The 18,686-nt window shown below is 48.6% G+C and overlaps 1 protein-coding gene across 4 annotated transcripts; it reads left to right on the forward strand.

Annotated features, from left to right (window-relative positions):
• The first annotated feature begins 356 nt into the window (after positions 1–356).
• On the forward strand, positions 357–18,234 carry ADAMTS4 (ADAM metallopeptidase with thrombospondin type 1 motif 4). Of its 4 annotated transcripts, XM_083418492.1 has the most exons (11): positions 357–528; positions 1,071–1,144; positions 2,720–3,376; positions 9,048–9,371; positions 10,604–10,736; positions 11,125–11,292; positions 11,718–12,004; positions 12,877–13,063; positions 13,470–13,645; positions 13,873–14,048; positions 15,425–18,234. In XM_083418492.1, the coding sequence occupies exons 2-11, from the start codon at positions 1,109–1,111 to the stop codon at positions 15,837–15,839; spliced, it is 2,559 nt and encodes an 852-aa protein (XP_083274618.1). In that variant the 5' UTR covers positions 357–528; positions 1,071–1,108; the 3' UTR covers positions 15,840–18,234. The 4 variants fall into 4 exon arrangements, with proteins under 4 accessions (XP_083274618.1, XP_083274617.1, XP_083274619.1 ...); XM_083418491.1 differs by lacking the exon at positions 357–528 and having other exon boundaries at positions 780–1,144; XM_083418493.1 differs by lacking the exons at positions 357–528; positions 1,071–1,144 and adding an exon at positions 1,527–2,185 and having other exon boundaries at positions 2,649–3,376.
• The last annotated feature ends 452 nt before the right edge of the window (positions 18,235–18,686 follow it).

Raw genomic sequence — 18,686 nt, forward strand, 5'->3', positions numbered from 1 at the left:
CTGCCAATGTATTCGTAAAATATTTCCCCCTCGTTTTGATATTTATTCATCAGTATTCCCAAATGTAGAACAGATAGACAGGAAGAAGGGAGAATACTTGCTGCACAAACAAATGTGGATGCAAACCTAATTGCTTTCTACTCCACCAAGATCACAAACAGCAGTTTATTCCCTGTTTCGGTTCTTTCTAATGCCTAGAAAATAACTGTGTTTATAATTTTATATACATTGCTTTTTATATAATTTTTATATATACATTATACTTTGTTATTATAAGTGTGTATGCACATATATAAATAGACACGCATGTAATATGTATTGTCTATTTTATATGTACACATATAGGTAAAGGTAAAGGTACCCCTGCCCGTACGGGCCAGTCTTGCCAGACTCTAGGGTTGCGCGCTCATCTCTCTATAGGCCGGGGGCCAGCGCTGTCCGAAGACACTTCCGGGTCACGTGGCCAGCGTGACAAGCTGCATCTGGCGAGCCAGCGCAGCACACGGAACGCCGTTTACCTTCCTGCTGGTAAGCGGTCCCTATTTATCTACTTGCACCCGGGGGTGCTTTCGAACTGCTAGGTTGGCAGGCGCTGGGACCGAACGACGGGAGCGCACCCCGCTGCGGGGATTCGAACCACCGACCATGCGATCGGCAAGTCCTAGGCGCTGAGGTTTTACCCACAGCGCCACCCGTGTCCCATATGTACACATAAGTATATGTACACATAAGTATACATAAATATACACGTAATGCATCTCTGTCTTCCATTGTCCTAAACTTGGCCTCTTTCATGTGCATATATGTAGCTGATACTTAGTATATTATTGTTATAGACATCCAATGTTATTCAATATAATCTAAAAACAGCTTTTGATTGGGAATGTTAAAATATTACTTTACTCAATGGATGGACCAGTTTTTCCTCAATACATTTTGCTGTTGCTGTTGTCCTTATAAAAAACACCAGTTTTTACATCAAAACTCTTCCCAGATTTTATCTATACATTTCTTAACTCTTGGTATGTCCTGTAACCTCCACCTGCTTCCTTGTATATTTATTTTGCCAGGCAAGGCCTGTCCCATTCACTTGAGAACTGACTTGGAAATGAGTCCCATACAGCTCAATGGAAGTTACTTCCAGGTAAGTGTTTCTAGGATTAGGACAGGTGTTGAGGAATGTGTGGCCCTCCAGATGCTGTTGAACTCCAGTTCCCATCAGCCCCAGCCAGTCATGTCCAATAGTTGGGGATGGGGGCCCTGAAGAAAGTACCTTAAAAGGGATCTGAAGTTTCTATGATACCATTTCCCACACTTTAAAAAGCATTCAAGGTTCAAACCATGTGGACTAGTAGCAATCAGAACAGGGAAGGCTCCCACCCTCCACTTAAAAGTAGTTGTGGGTTTTGGGTGATTTCAACTCTGAAACAGCCAGAATGCTTTCACTAACTGTAGCAACATCTGTAGTAGTAGTAATAATAATAATAATAATAATAATAATAATAATAATAATATCCTGTACACAGCCAGAGATAGCAAAAGGGAATCTACAAAAGAAAAGGTCCGGACGCTGTGTTTAAAGATGAAGAAAAAAGCTGTGTCAGAAATTGGCAATCTGTTGAGTCACAACTGCAATTCCCACCCTTAAATTGGCTTCTAGCCAATGGATGAACCATCGTTTCCCTCTGCAACCCACTCCCCCCCTTACTTTGGACGGAAGAAAAAAGAAAAAAAAAACCCACATACAAACTGTTGTAATTTATGATCTCATCAAACGACTGCCTGCTTGCGTCTTTTGTACTTCAGCAAAATTGGAGGGGGGGGGCCAAGGAAGGCTATAAAAAAAAATTACCTTGCTTCAGCCAATCAGCAGAAGCCAAAAACAGCTGTTAAAAGGAGCTGGATGCTTGAACGAGCAACTATAGCGCAATTTAATAAAGGAGGAGAGATTAATACACACATATAAATATATATATATCACATACACACATTTTCTCTCTCTTGCACTCTTTCAGACTCAAAAAGTTCCCAAGGATTCTTAGACAGACGCGAAGAAAAGAGAAAACGCCAACTGGAATTGACATCGATTTCTTGTGGTTTCTTTTCCTTTTCCCCCCTCTTCCACCGGCTTTTCATTCAAGCTCCTTTATTCAGAAGGAAGGAAGCCCCCTTTTTGAAGAGAGAGGTATATTTATATATTTGTATTTCTTTAAAAATTTGGAACAAAAGGAAAGGAAAACCTCAGCTCCATCCTGTTGCAAAGGCTTCCAGATCGCTGCCGGGTTTTTTGTTTTAAAGAAGAGTGTGTGCGCTGAAAAGAAGACAGCTCAAAAAGACTTGGCATTGAGGTGGGGAAAGAGAGAGAGAGAGAGAGAATCCCCACAATTCTGGAAAAGGGACTTCTTGATGGTCCATTTTTAAGAAATTTAAACAGGCAGTGAGGGACTTCATGCTGGGCTGTGTGAGGTGGTGACTGGAGGTGGATTTCAAAACCCAAAGGAGAGTGGATGATGCTCCTTGCTTAGGTGCTGTGAGCCACAGATAGGACAGAAGGAGCGACCTCAATTGCCTCCATTGACTGCTCACATCCTTTGTGTGCATCAGCCGAGTTGTTGATTTGTGTTTGTTTTTATTTTTGCTAATCTTAGGGGCTCCTCTTTTTCCTTAAAAGAATCTTCTCCCTCAAAGATCACCAAGTTTTGCCCTTTCTCCCAGCAAGGTTGCTTTTAGCAAAAAAAAGAAAAAAAAGTTCCAAATGTTTCTTCTTTGGTTTATCACCTGCTGCCACCTGGTCCTCGCTGTGGACGAACGGGCCCGTTTCGGCCAGTATCAAGAAGAAATCATTTTCCCCGAGAGACTCAATGCCACATTCCATCCTGCGGGTTGGGATGAGGGCGACATGCTAGACAACGGCCTGGGTAGCAGCGGCAGCTCGGATGTGCGGCTCTCCTACCGCCTTCGCGTGTTCGGTGAAGAACTGGTCCTAAATTTAGAGAAAGACCCCAGCTTCGTCGCAGAGGGCTTGACGGTCCAGTATTTGGGCAGGTCGGGACAAGCAGTGGACGGCTTAGCTGAGCAAGGGACCTACTTCACCGGCACAGTGAACTCTGACCCAGAATCGATTGCGGCGGTCAACTACGATGGGACATCGCTGCTGGGGGTGCTTCAGTACCGTGGCACCGAGTACCACGTGCAGCCCCTGGAAGGGGGAGCCCCAAACACGGCAGGAGGAGCCGGCGCCCACGTGGTGAGGAAGAAGATGCCAGAGAAAGCGGATGGGCCAATGTGCGGCGTCGGGTCCCAGGCGCCAGAGAGCATGACAGCCCCTGCAGGCAAACCATTGCCCAAGGGCGAAGCATCTCCCAGGAGAGCAAAGGTAAGAGCGGGAGCATGCTGGGATGGGGGGATGCGGCTGCCAAAAACACTTACCGGGAATACTTTGCACACGCCATTTAGTTCCACGTTGCGCTCAGGGCCAGCTTTTGAGTCCTTGTTTTAGCATTTCTGCCTTGCTCTTAAAGGAAGCTGCATGATACAGGCTCAGACCACTTGTCCATCTAGTTCAGTGTTGTCCACAATGGCTGGTGGTAGCTTTCCGGGGTTTCAGGCATGGGATATGAATAGCCTGACCTGCGACTGAACCTGGGTCCCTCTACATCCATTTTGGTAAGGCCCTTCTCCCCACCCAAAAGGTTCTTTGGAAGTTCCTGGTGGGAATGTTCTCAACTGCCCACTATGTCCCCATTTTCCTGGGAGCCCGTAGCAGTATCAGGTATCTAACGGAGGTTTGGTGCTCACTTCCGTGTTAATTGCTTCCGGGTGGGAAATCCATTTGCAACCCAGTTAGCCCAGGAAATTGTGGGGCTTTTGCACTTTCTGCAGTTTTTGTACTTTCCGCAGTTTTCATGCATCATGCCACCGCCATTCACATGTATTTGAGACGGTATTCCGGCATACAGTTTGTTTCTGTCATTTCCATTGGCGAATCATGGGGGAACAGAGGCACGCATGCGCCTAAAGGCTGGCGATGTGTCCAGTGATAGGTCAGGTCACACCACGCCCACTTGTGTGAATGAAATTTAGTACGGCATGATGAGATGCCAATATGAAAGCCACTGTTCCATAATGCAACAGGCAATGCGGTGGAAAAGGAACTTTGGGAACCAGAACAGAAGCACCAGCATTATAGCCAGGCAAACTACCGCAATAAACTCCATGTCTGAATGCCCCTTTAGTTGGACCCAAGAGAGGTGTTTACTGCTGTTGCTGCTTCTCCTGACAAGCTTGGAAAAAGCAAGTGAACAGATGGCAACAGATGGGGTATCAAAAGTAGGGCCCCTTTTGGGATGTGGGGCCACAGTAAATGCCCAGTGGGGTTGATCCCTGACACTGGCTGTGTACAGGGACTCTTGAGCCAATGGCGCCTGGTCTTGCCAGACAAGTTATGAATTGTTCCTGTTTCCTTATTGTGGTTCAACCTTCCCCGACCTCATGCCTTCGAAATGTCACTGGACACTAAACTCCCATCAGCCTCAGCCAGCATGGCTATTGCTCAGGCATGATGGGAGCTGTAGTCCAAAAGCATCTACAGGGGGTTAGGGAAGGCTGTCATTGTCAACAACACTGGCCTGGTGAATCCATCAAAGATATTGATTCCTGGCAGGATCACAAACACAGCAAAGTGTCATTAGTAAGAACCATAGATACTAGGCAAAACTGCATACAGAGATATGAACATTAGGGGAGATTTACACTAAAGTGTTGATGAATTTTCGTGAGGACTTCCCTCCCCAGCCACCACCAGAAAAAATATGCAAACTGATGTGAAAATGCAGAAAGCCAAATGCATGTAAAGTTGGAAAAATGAGACATTGAGAGATGTTGAAACTGACAGATTGGCCCATCCCTATCCATACAGCACCTAGCACGCTGTTTCTGCCCAGCCCTATTGTTAACAAAGAAGTCTTATTTTTCATGTTTTCATTTTGTTTGGGTCACATTTTCTAAAGGCATGTTAATTATGATATCTCTGTCACTCCCACTCAGTGGCAGGCGGGTGGTGGGGGATCTGGTTGCAGTGTCTGCATCCTTCAGATTCTTCCTTGGGGCCAAGTCTGAGAGATAATAATGGAACAGAGTGAAGCAGGGAACGCCCAGCCCCCAGACAGCGATTCTACACTTGCACCCACCACCCACCACAACCCTCCCCTCCTCTGACTGCTCTTTGCCCTGGCTGTGAGGTGTCATCAGTTGGGGTTGGGAAAGAGACAAGAAAAGTCTTGGCAAAGCTGTAGAAAGCCATCAGGGAGGCTGGGGAGAGAAAGCAGCTCCATGCAGATGCAAGCCATGGCCTCCCTGGTCTGGGTGCCATCTTGGAACAGCTGCCAAGATGTCTTGAGAAAGCAGGCCAGTGGTTAGAGGAAGGGAGGCTGAACGCAAAGGAGGACAGTGAAGGCTCCTGTCATAATAACGCAGGAAGTTGCCACATGACAAGTCAGAGGACTGATCCATTTAGCTTAGCAGCTACCAGTGGCTCTCCAAGGTTTCTCCCAGCCCTAGCTGGACATGGTGGCTCTCCCTGGGATTGGCTATGGCGCCACCTACTGTTGGCCTCCTTGCCTTCTGCCCCGCTATTCCCAATGGTCACCAAGAACCCGTGCTGGCAGCTATGCAAAAAATTTATCGTGTGCATTTTTGTGTACAAATGTACATCATCATCTTCTTTCTTTTTTGGGGTGGGGGTGGTTTTCCTCTTTCTTTCGAGATGCACAGTTGGCCCCTTAAGTCTGATTGAGGCTCTACCTTTGCACACCAGCTTAAGCTCATTCAGTGCCACCAGCCAACCTGAACACATCTCTACTGTCGGGATGGAAATCTGCCTAGCAACTGTTGAGTGTTCAGGATGCTTGTAAGAAAGTTCGCTTTCAAAGAGAAAGGGAGAGGCTCCTGGCAGGGGCTGGTGCCCATTGGGACCAGCAGGGCAGAAGAGAAGGAGGCTAACAGCAGGTGGCGCCGCAGCCAGCGGCAGGCAGAGCCAAGTGACTCTAGTTTTGAACCCATCCTCTTCCCTGTTGAGTTCTGCAAAGCCAACAATGAGACTAAAAAGGAGGAAGCCGACCCCACTGGCCTTCTCCTGCTTTGGTCCCGCCTCTAGTCCTGGAGGTAATATATAGCCGTGGCTGGTGACCCATTGGGATTGTCAGGGTGGAAGGTTGTGGATTTCAGTGAGAGCCATCCCACCTCCGAGCGCCCCGTGATTTGAACAGTGGATGATACACACCAGCCCTTGAAGCAAGAGGAGAGCTCCTCTAAGCATGTGCAGAATTACTCTTCCTCCGTACCGCTGAGTAAGCAAGCACAAGTTTAAAGTTTAGGAGACAGCGAGAGAGAGCTTTCAGATCTCAAAAAGAATGTGGCAGAGAGCATAAGAAAAGCTCTGCTGGATCAGGCCAGAGGCCCATCTATTTGCCATCCTGTTCTCACAGTGGCCAACCAGATGCCTCTCTGGGAAGCCCACAAGCAAGTCCTGAGTTTTCAACAACCCCCTCCATGAAGCAGAGGTAGTGTTTTATTACTTATTTCAATCATTTACAGACCACTTAATTACAATAGTCTCTAAGCATTTGTTCCAGAACCTCGGCACAATAAAAACGAGTTAAAGGTATAAAAACAGAATTCCTTTGAAATGCCTGCTAGAATAAAAGTCTGGCCTCAGCTGGAAGGGAGTTCCATAAAACTGGGTCCTCAATACTGAACACACAGCTCCTAATGGATAAGAGCCATTTATATTACAAGTAATATATTTCTTAAAAGCACTAGACTCCACTGTGCCTCAATCTTCCCAGAGGAAGCAATAACCCTGGGTAAGCGCCTGAATCTCACACCACTCTTGGAGATTGGGGTGGTGTATAACACTGTGCCTCTGAGAGAAGGGGGGGGGCCTCTGAAAGTGACTACCCCAAATACCTCTATGACTGGGCAGGGATATAAGGAATGAGGTATCCTTGGCTCAAGTTGTTGCCAATTAAGCCTTGGCAATGAATACCAGAACCTTGAACCTGACCCTGACAGAGCAAGAGCAACTAGCACAAGCTTTTGAGCACCAGTGAAAGTCTGTCCCCATCAAATCTGACATCAACCCCGTTTGTATTTTGTCACCCCAACCCTTCACCTCTGGGTCTGCCTGACGCATGTAATGCAGCAAAGCCGTGGCAAGCTCTGACCTCACACGGTGGCGGAGATGTCTCAGCACCGCACAGGCCCCAAGAGACCTCGCCTCCTACTTAGCGGAAGGCAGGCACTGGTGCCTGGTCTCCTGCTGCACCGAAGGAGTCAAGGCTTGAGGCTCTGAGCCAACAGCAGAGACGGCCCTCAAAGTCTCCCTCCTTCCCTCCCTCAGGAATTTTCTCCAGCAGCCAGTCAAGAAAGCTACCCCACAAGCTCTCCGCTACTCTGCCTGGCTGGAGACATCAAGGCATTCAGGCACATATGTTGTTTATTTGCTCAAATGGGGCCTGACAGATTAATCAACAGAAGCCCGGGGTTGATTAATCCATCCGTCAAAACTGTTGGGCCTTGTCGCCTAAGCTCTCTGACCATCTCCAGCTAAAGAACTGTTTCCCCACCAAAACTGCTTAGTTTCAAATTCCCCAAGCCCTAAATCCTTTTTGGTGTCAGATATTTTACTTGCCACACATCCTTTGCATGCAATCGTTTCAATAAAATCTATTTGATTTTAAAAGGTTGTTTTTTTAAAGTGTTCCCTGCCCTGCCTATTATCAACAGGAATCTAGGAAGCAGCCTAGTATAGCCCAGTATTGTCCACACCGACTGGCAGCAGCTCTCAAGAATCTCAGGCAGAGAAGAGTCTTTCCCATCACTTTCTGTGGCAGGGTTGGGGAATCTAATACCAGGGGGCAAATGTGGCCCTTGGGTCTCTCCACAGGCCGCAGCCCATCTCACAAACCATATCCTCAAGTGCTTTTGGCTGGCTGAATGTGTCCTTGAAATGTGATAATACTTCTTGGCTGGAAGGAAGATGGAGAAATCTCTTTCTGTGTGTAGAAGCCCTTGGGGAAGTGCAATAGCTTAGAGGTAGAACGAGTGCTTTGCTTGCAGAAGGTCACTGGTTCAAACCCCAGCATCTCCAGATACAGGACCCTGGAGAGCAACTGCCAATCAGTGTAGACAATACCGAGATAGATGGACAAATGGTCTGGCTCAGTACAAGACAGCTCCCTATGTTCCTGCATTTTGCATGGCTGGAATGGAACCTACCATACAAAGATCAGAGTCAGGTCCATTGCTTCACCCACTTCTACATCTGCCTGCACCCAGCCCTGGTATGTGGCCCCTGGAAGATCACTCTGGAGGAAATGCAGCCCCCAGGCTGAAAATTAGGTTTTCTGTAGTGTACTTCTAACATGAAACAGCGTGGAAGTTCCTGCATTCAAAGCAGGTGCTCTGCCACTGAACTACAATCCTTCTTCAAATGTAACTGGCTAGCAGACTTGTACCTGACGCTGCTCAGGAATTCTAAGAAACAGAAAAACCAGCGCAGTCTTGAAATCAGTGCTTAAAATCAGCGTAGTTTTGAAAGGTTCATTCTGCCATCTTGATTCAAAATGGTGTCCAACTGTATCCAAAGGCAGACAAAAACCTGCTCCTCAACCTCAGGAACTGCCACGAAAAAATCGGTTAAAATACGTGCAGTTTTGAACGGAACGGTCTGCCATCTTGATTCAAAATGGCATCCAAATGTTTTCAAAGATAAGACAAATACCTGCTCCTCAATTTCAGGAACTGCCATGCAAAAACTTGGGGTATCGTAAGAGGTGTCCAAATGCATAGACAACAAACAGCTTCTCAAAATATATAGCAGATAACATTAATTAAATTGATGGATCTGTCATTTCATGTATCCCCACCCAGTGTTCTGTCCCTGCCTAGGCACTTAGGGCAACGCTTGCTCCCCCATGGTGTGTGAGAATGAGGTTCACTCGCCCTCCTTCCAACTCACCTCTCTTCATCCCTTCTGTTCCCTGCAGCGGTTTGCTTCCATCCCACGCTATGTGGAGACTCTGGTGGTGGCTGATGAAGAGATGGCGCATTTCCACGGCGCAGGCCTCAAGCGTTACCTCCTCACCATCATGGCAGCGGCCGCAAAGTTCTTCCGACACCCCAGCCTGAAGAATCCAGTCAACTTGGTCGTGACCAGGCTGGTTGTGATTGGACAATCCGAGGACGGGTTGCGGGTGTCTTCCAACGCTGCCGAGACGCTGCGGAATTTCTGCACGTGGCAGAAAGGCCTCAACAAGGAGAGTGACGAGGATCCTGAGCATTTCGACACAGCCATTCTCTTCACTAGAGAGGTAAGTGAACTGCTGCCATGTATCCCCCTATATGCTGCGCAGAGAACTCGCACAACCAAAATTCTGCACCAAGGAAAGTGGCCAAATTCTGCATAAATTCTGCAAATTGGTCACACTGGCATTTAGCGATAGGCTTCTTACTTTCCTAATCTGCGAAATGTTCCAGGGATTGCAGCAAAATACAGGTTTGGTTTCCTTTGGGTGAAAGAGAGCCCCCAGAGGCTTAAGGGGTATTTGCAATAAGTAGCTAGTTGAGAGCCAGAGGGTAGATAAGACTAGGACCAGGAAGTTCTGGGTTCAAATTCCCTATTCAGCCATGAAGCTCACAAAACCCCCCCAAGAACAGATGATAGATATAGATAGATGATAGATAGATAGATGATAGATAGGTAGATGATAGATGATAGATATAGATAGATAGATAGATGGTAGATAGATAGATAGATGATAGATAGATAGATAGATAGATAGATAGGGATAGATAGATAGATGCCAACAAAAAGAAAATTAGAAGAAGGGGGGGGGACATTTTAAGAAGCTACTACATCCAGGTGGCGCTGTGGTCTAAACCACAGAGCCTAGGGCTTGCCGATCAGAAGGTCAGCAGTTCGAATCCCTGCAACGGGATGAGCTCCCGTTGCTCAGTCCCTGCTCCTGCCAACCTAGCAGTTCAAAAGCATGTCAAAGTGCAAGTAGATAAATAGGTACCACTCCGGCGGGAAGGTAAATGGCGTTTCCATGCGCTGCTCTGGTTCACCAGAAGCAGCTTAGTTATGCTGGCCACATGACCTGGAAGCTGTCTGTGGACAAACGGCAGCTCCCTTGGCCAGTAAAGCGAGATGAGTGCCGCAACCCCAGAGTTGTCCTCTAGTCAGGGGTCCCTTTACTTTACCTACAAACTATTGTTCACTGGAGGTTGGCTATGATTCCTGTGTTGCAGGGAATCATAGCTAACTAGAACCTTCCAGCCCTACAGCTCTGTGATTCTATCAGTTCTAGCTTGGTCTATCAGTTCTAGCTTGGTCTGAATGCAAGACTTGCAGGGAGAGCTGATTTGGCAGCCAGTGGGTGCCTTCTCCTCCAGAAAGATACTGTAGACATTGCCTGCTGAGTCCTGCAGAGGGTGCCATCTCACATGTGGCCAGTGTCACCTTGGAGGCTCCTTCAGTGGCTGTTTCTGCCACACTGTGCATTGGTGGCCTTGATAATATGCATTTGTCTTTCCCTGGCAGGATCTCTGCGGGCGCTCTAGCTGTGGCACTCTCGGTATGGCGGACGTGGGCACTGTGTGTGACCCAGAACGCAGCTGCTCCATCGTGGAGGATGACGGGCTCCAGTCTGCTTTCACTGCAGCGCATGAGCTTGGTAAGTGGGGACTGGCACCTTGCACTCAACCAGCCATTTTTGGGGGCATTCCTATGGATCCACCCTTGTCGAAAAGCCAGGTAGTCTATTCCCAAGAAAGACAGAGGTTTGGAGCGCAAGCCTAGGCTTGTCTAGTCAGCAATATGAGTTTCATGAAGGATAATGTATCAATGACTATTAACCATCAGGGCCATGCTCTGCCTCAACTCTCGGATGCAGATTCTGTTCTTGAATGGCCGAGTAATTAATGCAAAATATCCTGCAGCTTCACAAGTTTATGGGGAGCTGGAGCTGAATTTTTTTTCTTTCTTTTCTTTTCTTTCTTTCTTTCTTTCTTTCTTTTTCTTTCTCTCCCTCTCTCTCTCTCTTTCCTTTCCCCCTTGCATAGGCCATGTCTTCAACATGCTCCATGACGATGACAAGCACTGCAGAGAACTGAACCGCCACTCAAACTCACGCCACATGATGGCCTCCATCATGTCCCCCGTGGACCCTGAAGAGATGTGGTCCCCGTGCAGTGCCCGCTTCATCACTGACTTCCTAGACAACGACCACGGTAAGACTTCACATTCCGATCTGCACATTCCTTGACTGTTCAGTTGGATCTTTTCAGCCCCGGTGGTCGAGCTTCCTTCCTCACCATCCTGGCCTCATGTGACAACTTAAGCACCTAGGGAGAAGGGGGAGCAATTCAATTCAGTTTGCATTGAAAGGAGAACCAAAACAATGCAAAGACGGAAAGCAGCCATTTTTTGAAATTCACACATCTCTAAACGTTGTAATGCTGTTGTCCGGCCAAGTGATGTGCAAAGAAACATAAAATGCATATGCAGTACTGGTGAATAGGGCACACCAAAGTGCATTTTTATTAGGGAACATTGTTTTGCAGAACTGTATACTCAAAATTGACAGATCTGCCCATTCCTAGGCCTAGAATTAACCAATCTTCTGGTTCCCCCTTCCTCATCCCTTTCCTCGCAGGTCGCTGCCTCTTAGACAAACCACGTGAACCTCTGCACCTCCCAGCTGCCTTCCCCGGTAGTGATTATGACGTGGACCAGCAGTGCCAGCTGAGCTTTGGGCCCGACTCGCGCCATTGCCCCAGCATGCGTCCCCCTTGTTCCGCACTGTGGTGCACGGGGCAGATCAACGGGCAATACATGTGCCAGACAAAATACTTCCCCTGGGCTGATGGGACACCTTGCGGCGAAGGCAAGAGTTGCATGAGCGGCCAGTGCATCAGCAAAGTCGACTTGAAGGCGTACAATGTGAGTAGACGCACCAGCGGTATCTCTGCATTCCCAGGGTAGACGTAAAGGACACAGCGCTCACTTTTTGAGCAGGGAAGGACGCACTGTACAGTATTGAATGCACTCGTTCTGTTAGCACAGGGAATTGTGCGTGTGTAATGGTGCTTTCCCTCTTCTCCTCCCCTGAATGGACACCATGCCCTCCCAAATCTGCTCAGGACAGATTTAAGGGGTGCACAGGGGAAGGAGGGGAGAAGATCTGCTGCACAAGCACCAATTCTTACGCTAGTAGATTTAATTGCTTGGCACTACACTAGATGCGGGTGGCGCTGTGGGTTAAAGCCTCAGCACCTAGGACTTGCCGATCGAAAGGTCGGCAGTTCGAATCCCCGCAGCGGGGTGCGCTCCCGTCGTTTGGTCCCAGCGCCTGCCAACCTAGCAGTTCCAAAGCACCCTCGGGTGCAAGTAGATAAATAGGGACCGCTTACCAGCGGGAAGGTAAACGGCGTTTCCGTGTGCTGCGCTGGCTCGCCAGATGCAGCTTGTCACGCTGGCCACGTGACCCGGAAGTGTCTGCGGACAGCGCTGGCTCCCGGCCTATAGAGTGAGATGAGCGCACAACCCTAGAGTCTGGCAATACTGGCCCGTACGGGCAGGGGTACCTTTACCTTTACCTTACACTGGATACAAGCCTTGGAAACCCAAGAACACAAGAGGCACATAAACTGAACTTAAGTTTAGAAAAAAGAGAAACAGATACTGACAGATTCACCTGTTCCTACCATAGTGCTTGTGAAGTGCTTTGTACATTTGTAAACACCGTATGACGTATCAATTGCCTCACACAAAGCACTTTTTCACTCTCTCTTCCCTTTTCTCCTTTTTTGCAGATTCCCACCCACGGTGGCTGGGGACGTTGGGGCCCGTGGGGCGACTGCTCCCGCAGCTGCGGAGGGGGAGTGCAGTACTCCACCCGCGAGTGCAACAAACCTGTCCCCCGTAATGGTGGCAAGTACTGCGAGGGGAAACGCACCCAGTACCGCTCCTGCAACGTCCAGTATTGCCCTGATGGGAACGGTAAGATCGTTTCCGCCGCTTTCAAACAGCGTTTCTCAGGTAGACCTGATGGCCACAGCCTGCCCTGGTGCTTCCTCGCTTGTGTTTCTTACTGGCTGAAATCAGAGCTAGCCAACTGCCAGAGAGTGCAGGCAATAGTGAGCAAGAGGGACCAATTGTCTGACTCCACATAAGGCCGCTTCCTGTGTTCCTGTGTGCTAACTGGGTTCATTATTCCAAGTGGCACACAGGGGTCTTGCTTAATTGTTTAATATGGAAGCGAAAACGTGAGACGGAAGCAATCGTCAAGAGGCTTAACATGAATGTTGATGCCCATTTCACACGCATAATGCACCTGGGGGCGTTTTATCCTTGTCACCCAGCCCTAGTTGAAGGTCTTAACCCCTGTGTGTTAATTCCCCTCCAGCTCTGACCTACCGGGAACAGCAGTGTGCTGTCTACAATCACCGCACAGACATGTTTAAGGACTACCCTGCCCCCATGGACTGGGTGCCCCGCTACAGTGGTGTGGCTGAGCGTGACCAGTGCAAGTTGACCTGCCAATCCCATGCCCTGGGCTACTACTATGTCCTGGAACCGAAGGTAAGTGTTACCATGGCAACGCAGGCCTCCCGTCCCTCAGGACACCCTGAGGTTATTTTACACTTAAGAGAACAGTTTTCGGAAACAAAATGGACGGCTATCTGAGAGTGTGTAGGCGGCAGATGGGGAATCTGGAAGGTGTCGTGGGGAAGGAAGTAGAGGACCGAAGAGGAAGTGATTTTCCCATAAGCCCTTGGGGCAGCAAACTGACTCTTGCTTGGTTCTAGGTGGCTGATGGAACACCCTGCTCCCCTGACTCCACCTCAGTCTGTGTCCAGGGGCGCTGCGTCCACGCTGGTTGCGATCGTGTCATCGGCTCGAAGAAGAAGTTTGACAAATGCATGGCGTGCGGAGGGGACAACTCTGGATGCACCAAGATCTATGGTTCTTTCACCAACCCTCAGTGAGTGACCTTTTTTTTTTGCAGGCGCTGCTTTGTGTGGCGCTAAGACATTGGGAATGCACAATGTGTCTCCCTCCTTCCCAACCCCAAGCATTTCTTTACAGATAGTTGAGACCTAGCTGATGCCATTACTTCAACAGTTAAATATAGGCCTACGCCAAAAGTATCCATTGAAACCCTAATTCAAGAGCCCAGATATAAATGATGAATAGTTCTTGCATTTATGAATTTCAGGTTGTATCCAAGAGTAATCCTACTTGGAGCAGATCCATTGAAATGAATGGAGTTGACTCTGGGCTCTGAGTATAACTTAGATGGATACAAACAGTGCTTTTTTCTGGGGGGGTGCAGGGCTAACATTTTGTGAATCTTTGTACTATTGTCCATTTACTGTATTTATTTCCCCCCGATTTGAACTATAAAATGGCTATTTTCTTGAGTCAAAATGAGAGCACCCATAAACATTTTTTAAAAGAAAAAAAAGCACTGGATACAAATACATATATATTCATACTTACATGGTTTGCTCCAATTATAAAACCATCCTGTTCCCATTCCTAACAGAAAGGTGTAAGAACTTCCATGCATTTTGAAGGGAAAGCTATAAAGTGGCTTCCCCTGCATGCAATTCAGTACAGAATTACAAATGCACATAAATTAATTCCAACAGAACAACTGGGCAATTTTTAACAGCCCCTGATTCCTAAAAGACCATGGACTGCTGTCTGCAACGAATCATGTCCATGGGTACACAGTTCCTGTATGACTGGGATTAAGCAGTATACAAAGTGTTGAAACAAATAAATAATGTGGAAAGGGGGGACCTCTCTTTCCAATCCCATCTGGCCTTAAATCCCATCCAGCCCTAAGACCAACTTCCTAGGGCCACATTCACACCATTCATTTAAAGCCATAGCACAGCACCTTAAGCAGTCATGGCATCCCCCAAAGAACCCTGGGAGATGTAGTCTGTCAAGTATGCTGAGAGTCACCAGGAGCCCCTTATTCCCCTTGCAGATCAACAATTCCCAAAGTTCCCTGAGAACTACTCAGAAAATTTGGGCGCTTGGCCATACTTTTGCTTGTCCCACGCCTAGAAAGCACGGCTCAGAGCAGTTTTCCACCGCTTTCCTCTGGAAAACCTGTTCTTCTGCACGAATTCAGAACAGCAATCTGCATAAAAACCGGATTTCCCTTTGTTCTGATTCAGCACTAAAATGCAAGTTTTCCCGGGGAGGAAAGTGGCAAGGAAAACAGGAGTGTGAATGAGCCCTGAGTCTTGTGGAGACCTGGCCACCCTGCCCCTCAGAGGCAGGCCTTTTTCCGCTCTCCATCCCAGCTGACCCCTGATCTTTCTTGTCCTTCTGCCCAATCAGGTACGGTTACAACGATGTGGTCACCATCCCGGCTGGAGCCACCAACATCCTGATCCGCCAGAGCAGCGGCCCATCGTCCTCCAGCGACGGGATCTACCTGGCTCTCCGCCGGCAGGACGGCACTTACGCCCTCAACGGCAACTACATCCTGGCACCTTCTGAGCAGGACGTCCACCTGCCAGGCGGAGTGAACATGCGCTACGGCGGGGCCACCAAGGCCATGGAGACGATCGTGGGGCGCGGGCCCCTGAAAGAACCGCTCACCTTGCAAGCCTTGGTGGTGACCGACCAGAAGACCCCGCGCCTCAAGTACACCTTCTTCGTCCCCAAGGCTCCAAAGAGGTTGTCGAGCCAGTGGCTGAAGCAGAAGGCTCGCATCTTGGAGGTCCTAAGGAACCGGCGAGGCCGCAAATAGACATGCGCACCTCTCGGGGAGAGGTGGTTCCTGGCCAGGCCTCCTGACTTGCTCTGGCCCCTGCAACCCACAACGGAGGCAGGCGTCTGCGTGGGGAGGGGGCTCCAAAGGCACATCTTCTTAATGTCGCTTTCCCGAAGATGACCAAACGGCACCAAACCTTACCCGCTGACCTCACAAACAAGAGACCCTAAGCAGCAAAAGCTGGTCTAGGTTTGCTTAATGGCTCAGGGACCTTCCAGGACCTTCTGACCCTCTTTCTTGGCTCTGCCTGGACATTTGAAGACTCAGGACACAAACCAAGTTGTGGGGGAACAGGGGAAAGCACCCAGAGGCTTATTAAGGCCTTGTATGCCTGAAAAGGCTTGACCTCAAGTGTGGGGTTGTCAAGCCAAGCCGTTTCCTCCTCCCTGCGAGGGATCTGATAAGTTATAGGGCGATGGTCAGCCAGGCTTCAAAATGGAATCCAGGGTGGGGAGGAGGAGGTGAAAAAAAGCCCCTTGCTGTTTTTTTGTGGTTTATTCGGGGATGGGGTGGAATGAGCGACAGGCAGAAGCAACGGAGCTGACTGAAGAGAACAGGCATCAATTCTGCAAAAACAACATCTGGCTTAGCCTAGGCCGTCAACAGGCCTATTCTCCATTGTGCTTGTTCCCTCCGTTTTTTTATTCCTGTCTGCTCGTGTACTGTATTTATTATCCTTTTTATTTATTCGCTACTCTGGATGCATAAAGAGTATTACTTGTGGGGAGGGTTTATATATATATATATATATATATATATATATATATATATATATATATTTGTTGTTGCTGCTGGGTTTTTTGGGTTTTTTAAAAGCAGAACAAAGGAGGCAGCAATGTTCCTCAGCCTCACCAAAACTTGGCAAGTTTACACCACACGTTTTTTCTGGGAGAGCCAGAAAATGTGCTCAAATCAGCGGTGTCTACCTCAGCCTCTTAGCGCCTCCTCCTTCCCCCACTCTCTGCTCTCAAATGGGCTTTTTTTTTTGGCCCACCCCACAGCTGTCTCTGGCTTTGGACAGACTCTTCTGCCAGGACAGGCGAGCCTCTCTTATTTTTTTGGCAGCACGTGCCTTTCTCCTTTTTCCTGCGGCAATGACAAGGCACCAGAGAAATTACAGGCCTTGGTTTGGGGGGAAAGCCGTCCCAAAGTGGTCAGGCTGTGGGGCTTTTTCCTCATAGTAGGCCGACCTCAGTTAGACCTCCCTTCTTCTATCGTGCTGAGGGAGGGGCGAAGGGACCAGGCCTTTGTGCCTCTCGCTGTTGTGGCCTGCAGAAGAGGCCACTCGAAGGATTTCCTCCCCTCAGCCCAGAAAATAATGTTGTGTCTGGGCTGGTTCCCAATTATCACAGGTTGCGAGGGGAGCTGACGGCCCTAACATTATGGGCTAGGAGGCACTGCCGAGTGAGTGGCAAGGGAATAAGCAGTGGCTTAGCATGAGGAGGCCGTTAAAAGGGAATTATTTTTCCCAACCTAAAAAAAAAAAAGTGAGGGAAAGCAGGTGATTTCATTGAGGTGGCAGGAAGAGAGAAGGCTGCATCCATAGAGGAAACCCAATGGAATCAATGGTTCGGACTAGCTTAGGTCTGCAAATTTCAGTGGGGCTACTCTGAGTAAAAGTCAGTTGGCTATCATCCCTAGACGCTGACGTTCAATTCTTCTAAAATGAGAGCAGAGGTTAGTGGTTGCAGCAGTGAAGTAGGGCGAAGGTGGGAAACAACGGGGCTCCACCAGCTCTGAGAGCGAAAGGATGCCAAGCCAGGGTCTTCTCATTGTCTCTCCCCTCCCCAGACACCTGAGTAGAAGCACATGGGCCAAGAGGCAGCAAAAGGGAACAAGAAACTCATTCTGCACATTGCTGTGCCAGAAGCACCGGCCCTTACAACAGGGGTAGGGAACATTGGGCCCTCCAGATGCTGTTGAACTGCAACTCCCATCATCTCTGGCCATTGGCCATGCTTGCTGGGGCTGATGGGAGTTGTAGTTGAGCAACATGAGCTACGTCCATACCGAGGCTGATACACACTAAGTTTCCCCCTGGAGGGGGTGAATTATATTTAAAACCTCTGTAGAACCAGAGGCAATCCCCCCCCCCAAACAACTCCCCAGTTTTGTCAGTGATAGCCCTTTCCCTCCACCACAGGGACTCTGATAGTTAATAATTTAATTAAATTATAAATCAAGGAGGATAGCAGCAAAAGCCTTAACTGGCCCCGGGGCAAGTCCCCAGGGGTCATGAGGTTGGGTTTTATATTCGTTTTGTATAGAACAGTGTGTTTGATCTTAATAACTATTGTTGGGGATCTGGGGTTATTTTTTTCCGTTTTGAAATAATAAAAACTCCGCCAGGTTATTTAATGCTATTTATAAACCCGGTGTCTTGGTGTGACTCTTTTGGTGGGTACTCTTTTGGTGTGACTCTTTTGGTGCCACCCCTGGTATTTAGCAGTGGCTTGGGAGAAAGAATTAAGAGGAGGGGTGAGGAACCTCAGGCCAGCGGCCAAATGCAACTTTCCAGATCTTTCTAGCTGGGCCCTGGGACTGAGTTATCTGTCCTAGGCAGCGCTTCAGTTTCACTTGGTGGCACATAGCTCAGCAGTAGGGTGTCCACTTCCCGAAGCAGAAGGTCCCAGGCATCCCCAGATGGTGGAGAACGATTCCTGCCCCAAATCCTGGGAGACCTACAGCCTGTCAGCTACACTAAGCTACATGGCGCAATGGCTTGACTCTGTATAAGGCAGCTTCCTGTTGCAAAGTCTTGTCTCTGCCCCCATGAGCTCAGCTGGCCAAAATGCAGCCTGTTGGCTGGATGCGACCCTTATG

Source organism: Podarcis tiliguerta, assembly GCF_965153285.1.
Source record: "Podarcis tiliguerta genome assembly, chromosome: 16".
Lineage (NCBI taxonomy): Eukaryota > Metazoa > Chordata > Lepidosauria > Squamata > Lacertidae > Podarcis > Podarcis tiliguerta.

Excerpts from the sequence above, each read along its gene's own strand:
- ADAMTS4 (XM_083418491.1), top strand. The coding sequence starts at position 884 with ATGTTAAAATATTACTTTACTCAATGGATGGACCAGTTTTTCCTCAAT. Across the intron at positions 3,377-9,047 it reads CATCTCCCAGGAGAGCAAAG|CGGTTTGCTTCCATCCCACG; the intron begins GTAAGAGCGGGA and ends TGTTCCCTGCAG. Across the intron at positions 10,737-11,124 it reads CACTGCAGCGCATGAGCTTG|GCCATGTCTTCAACATGCTC; the intron begins GTAAGTGGGGAC and ends CCCCTTGCATAG.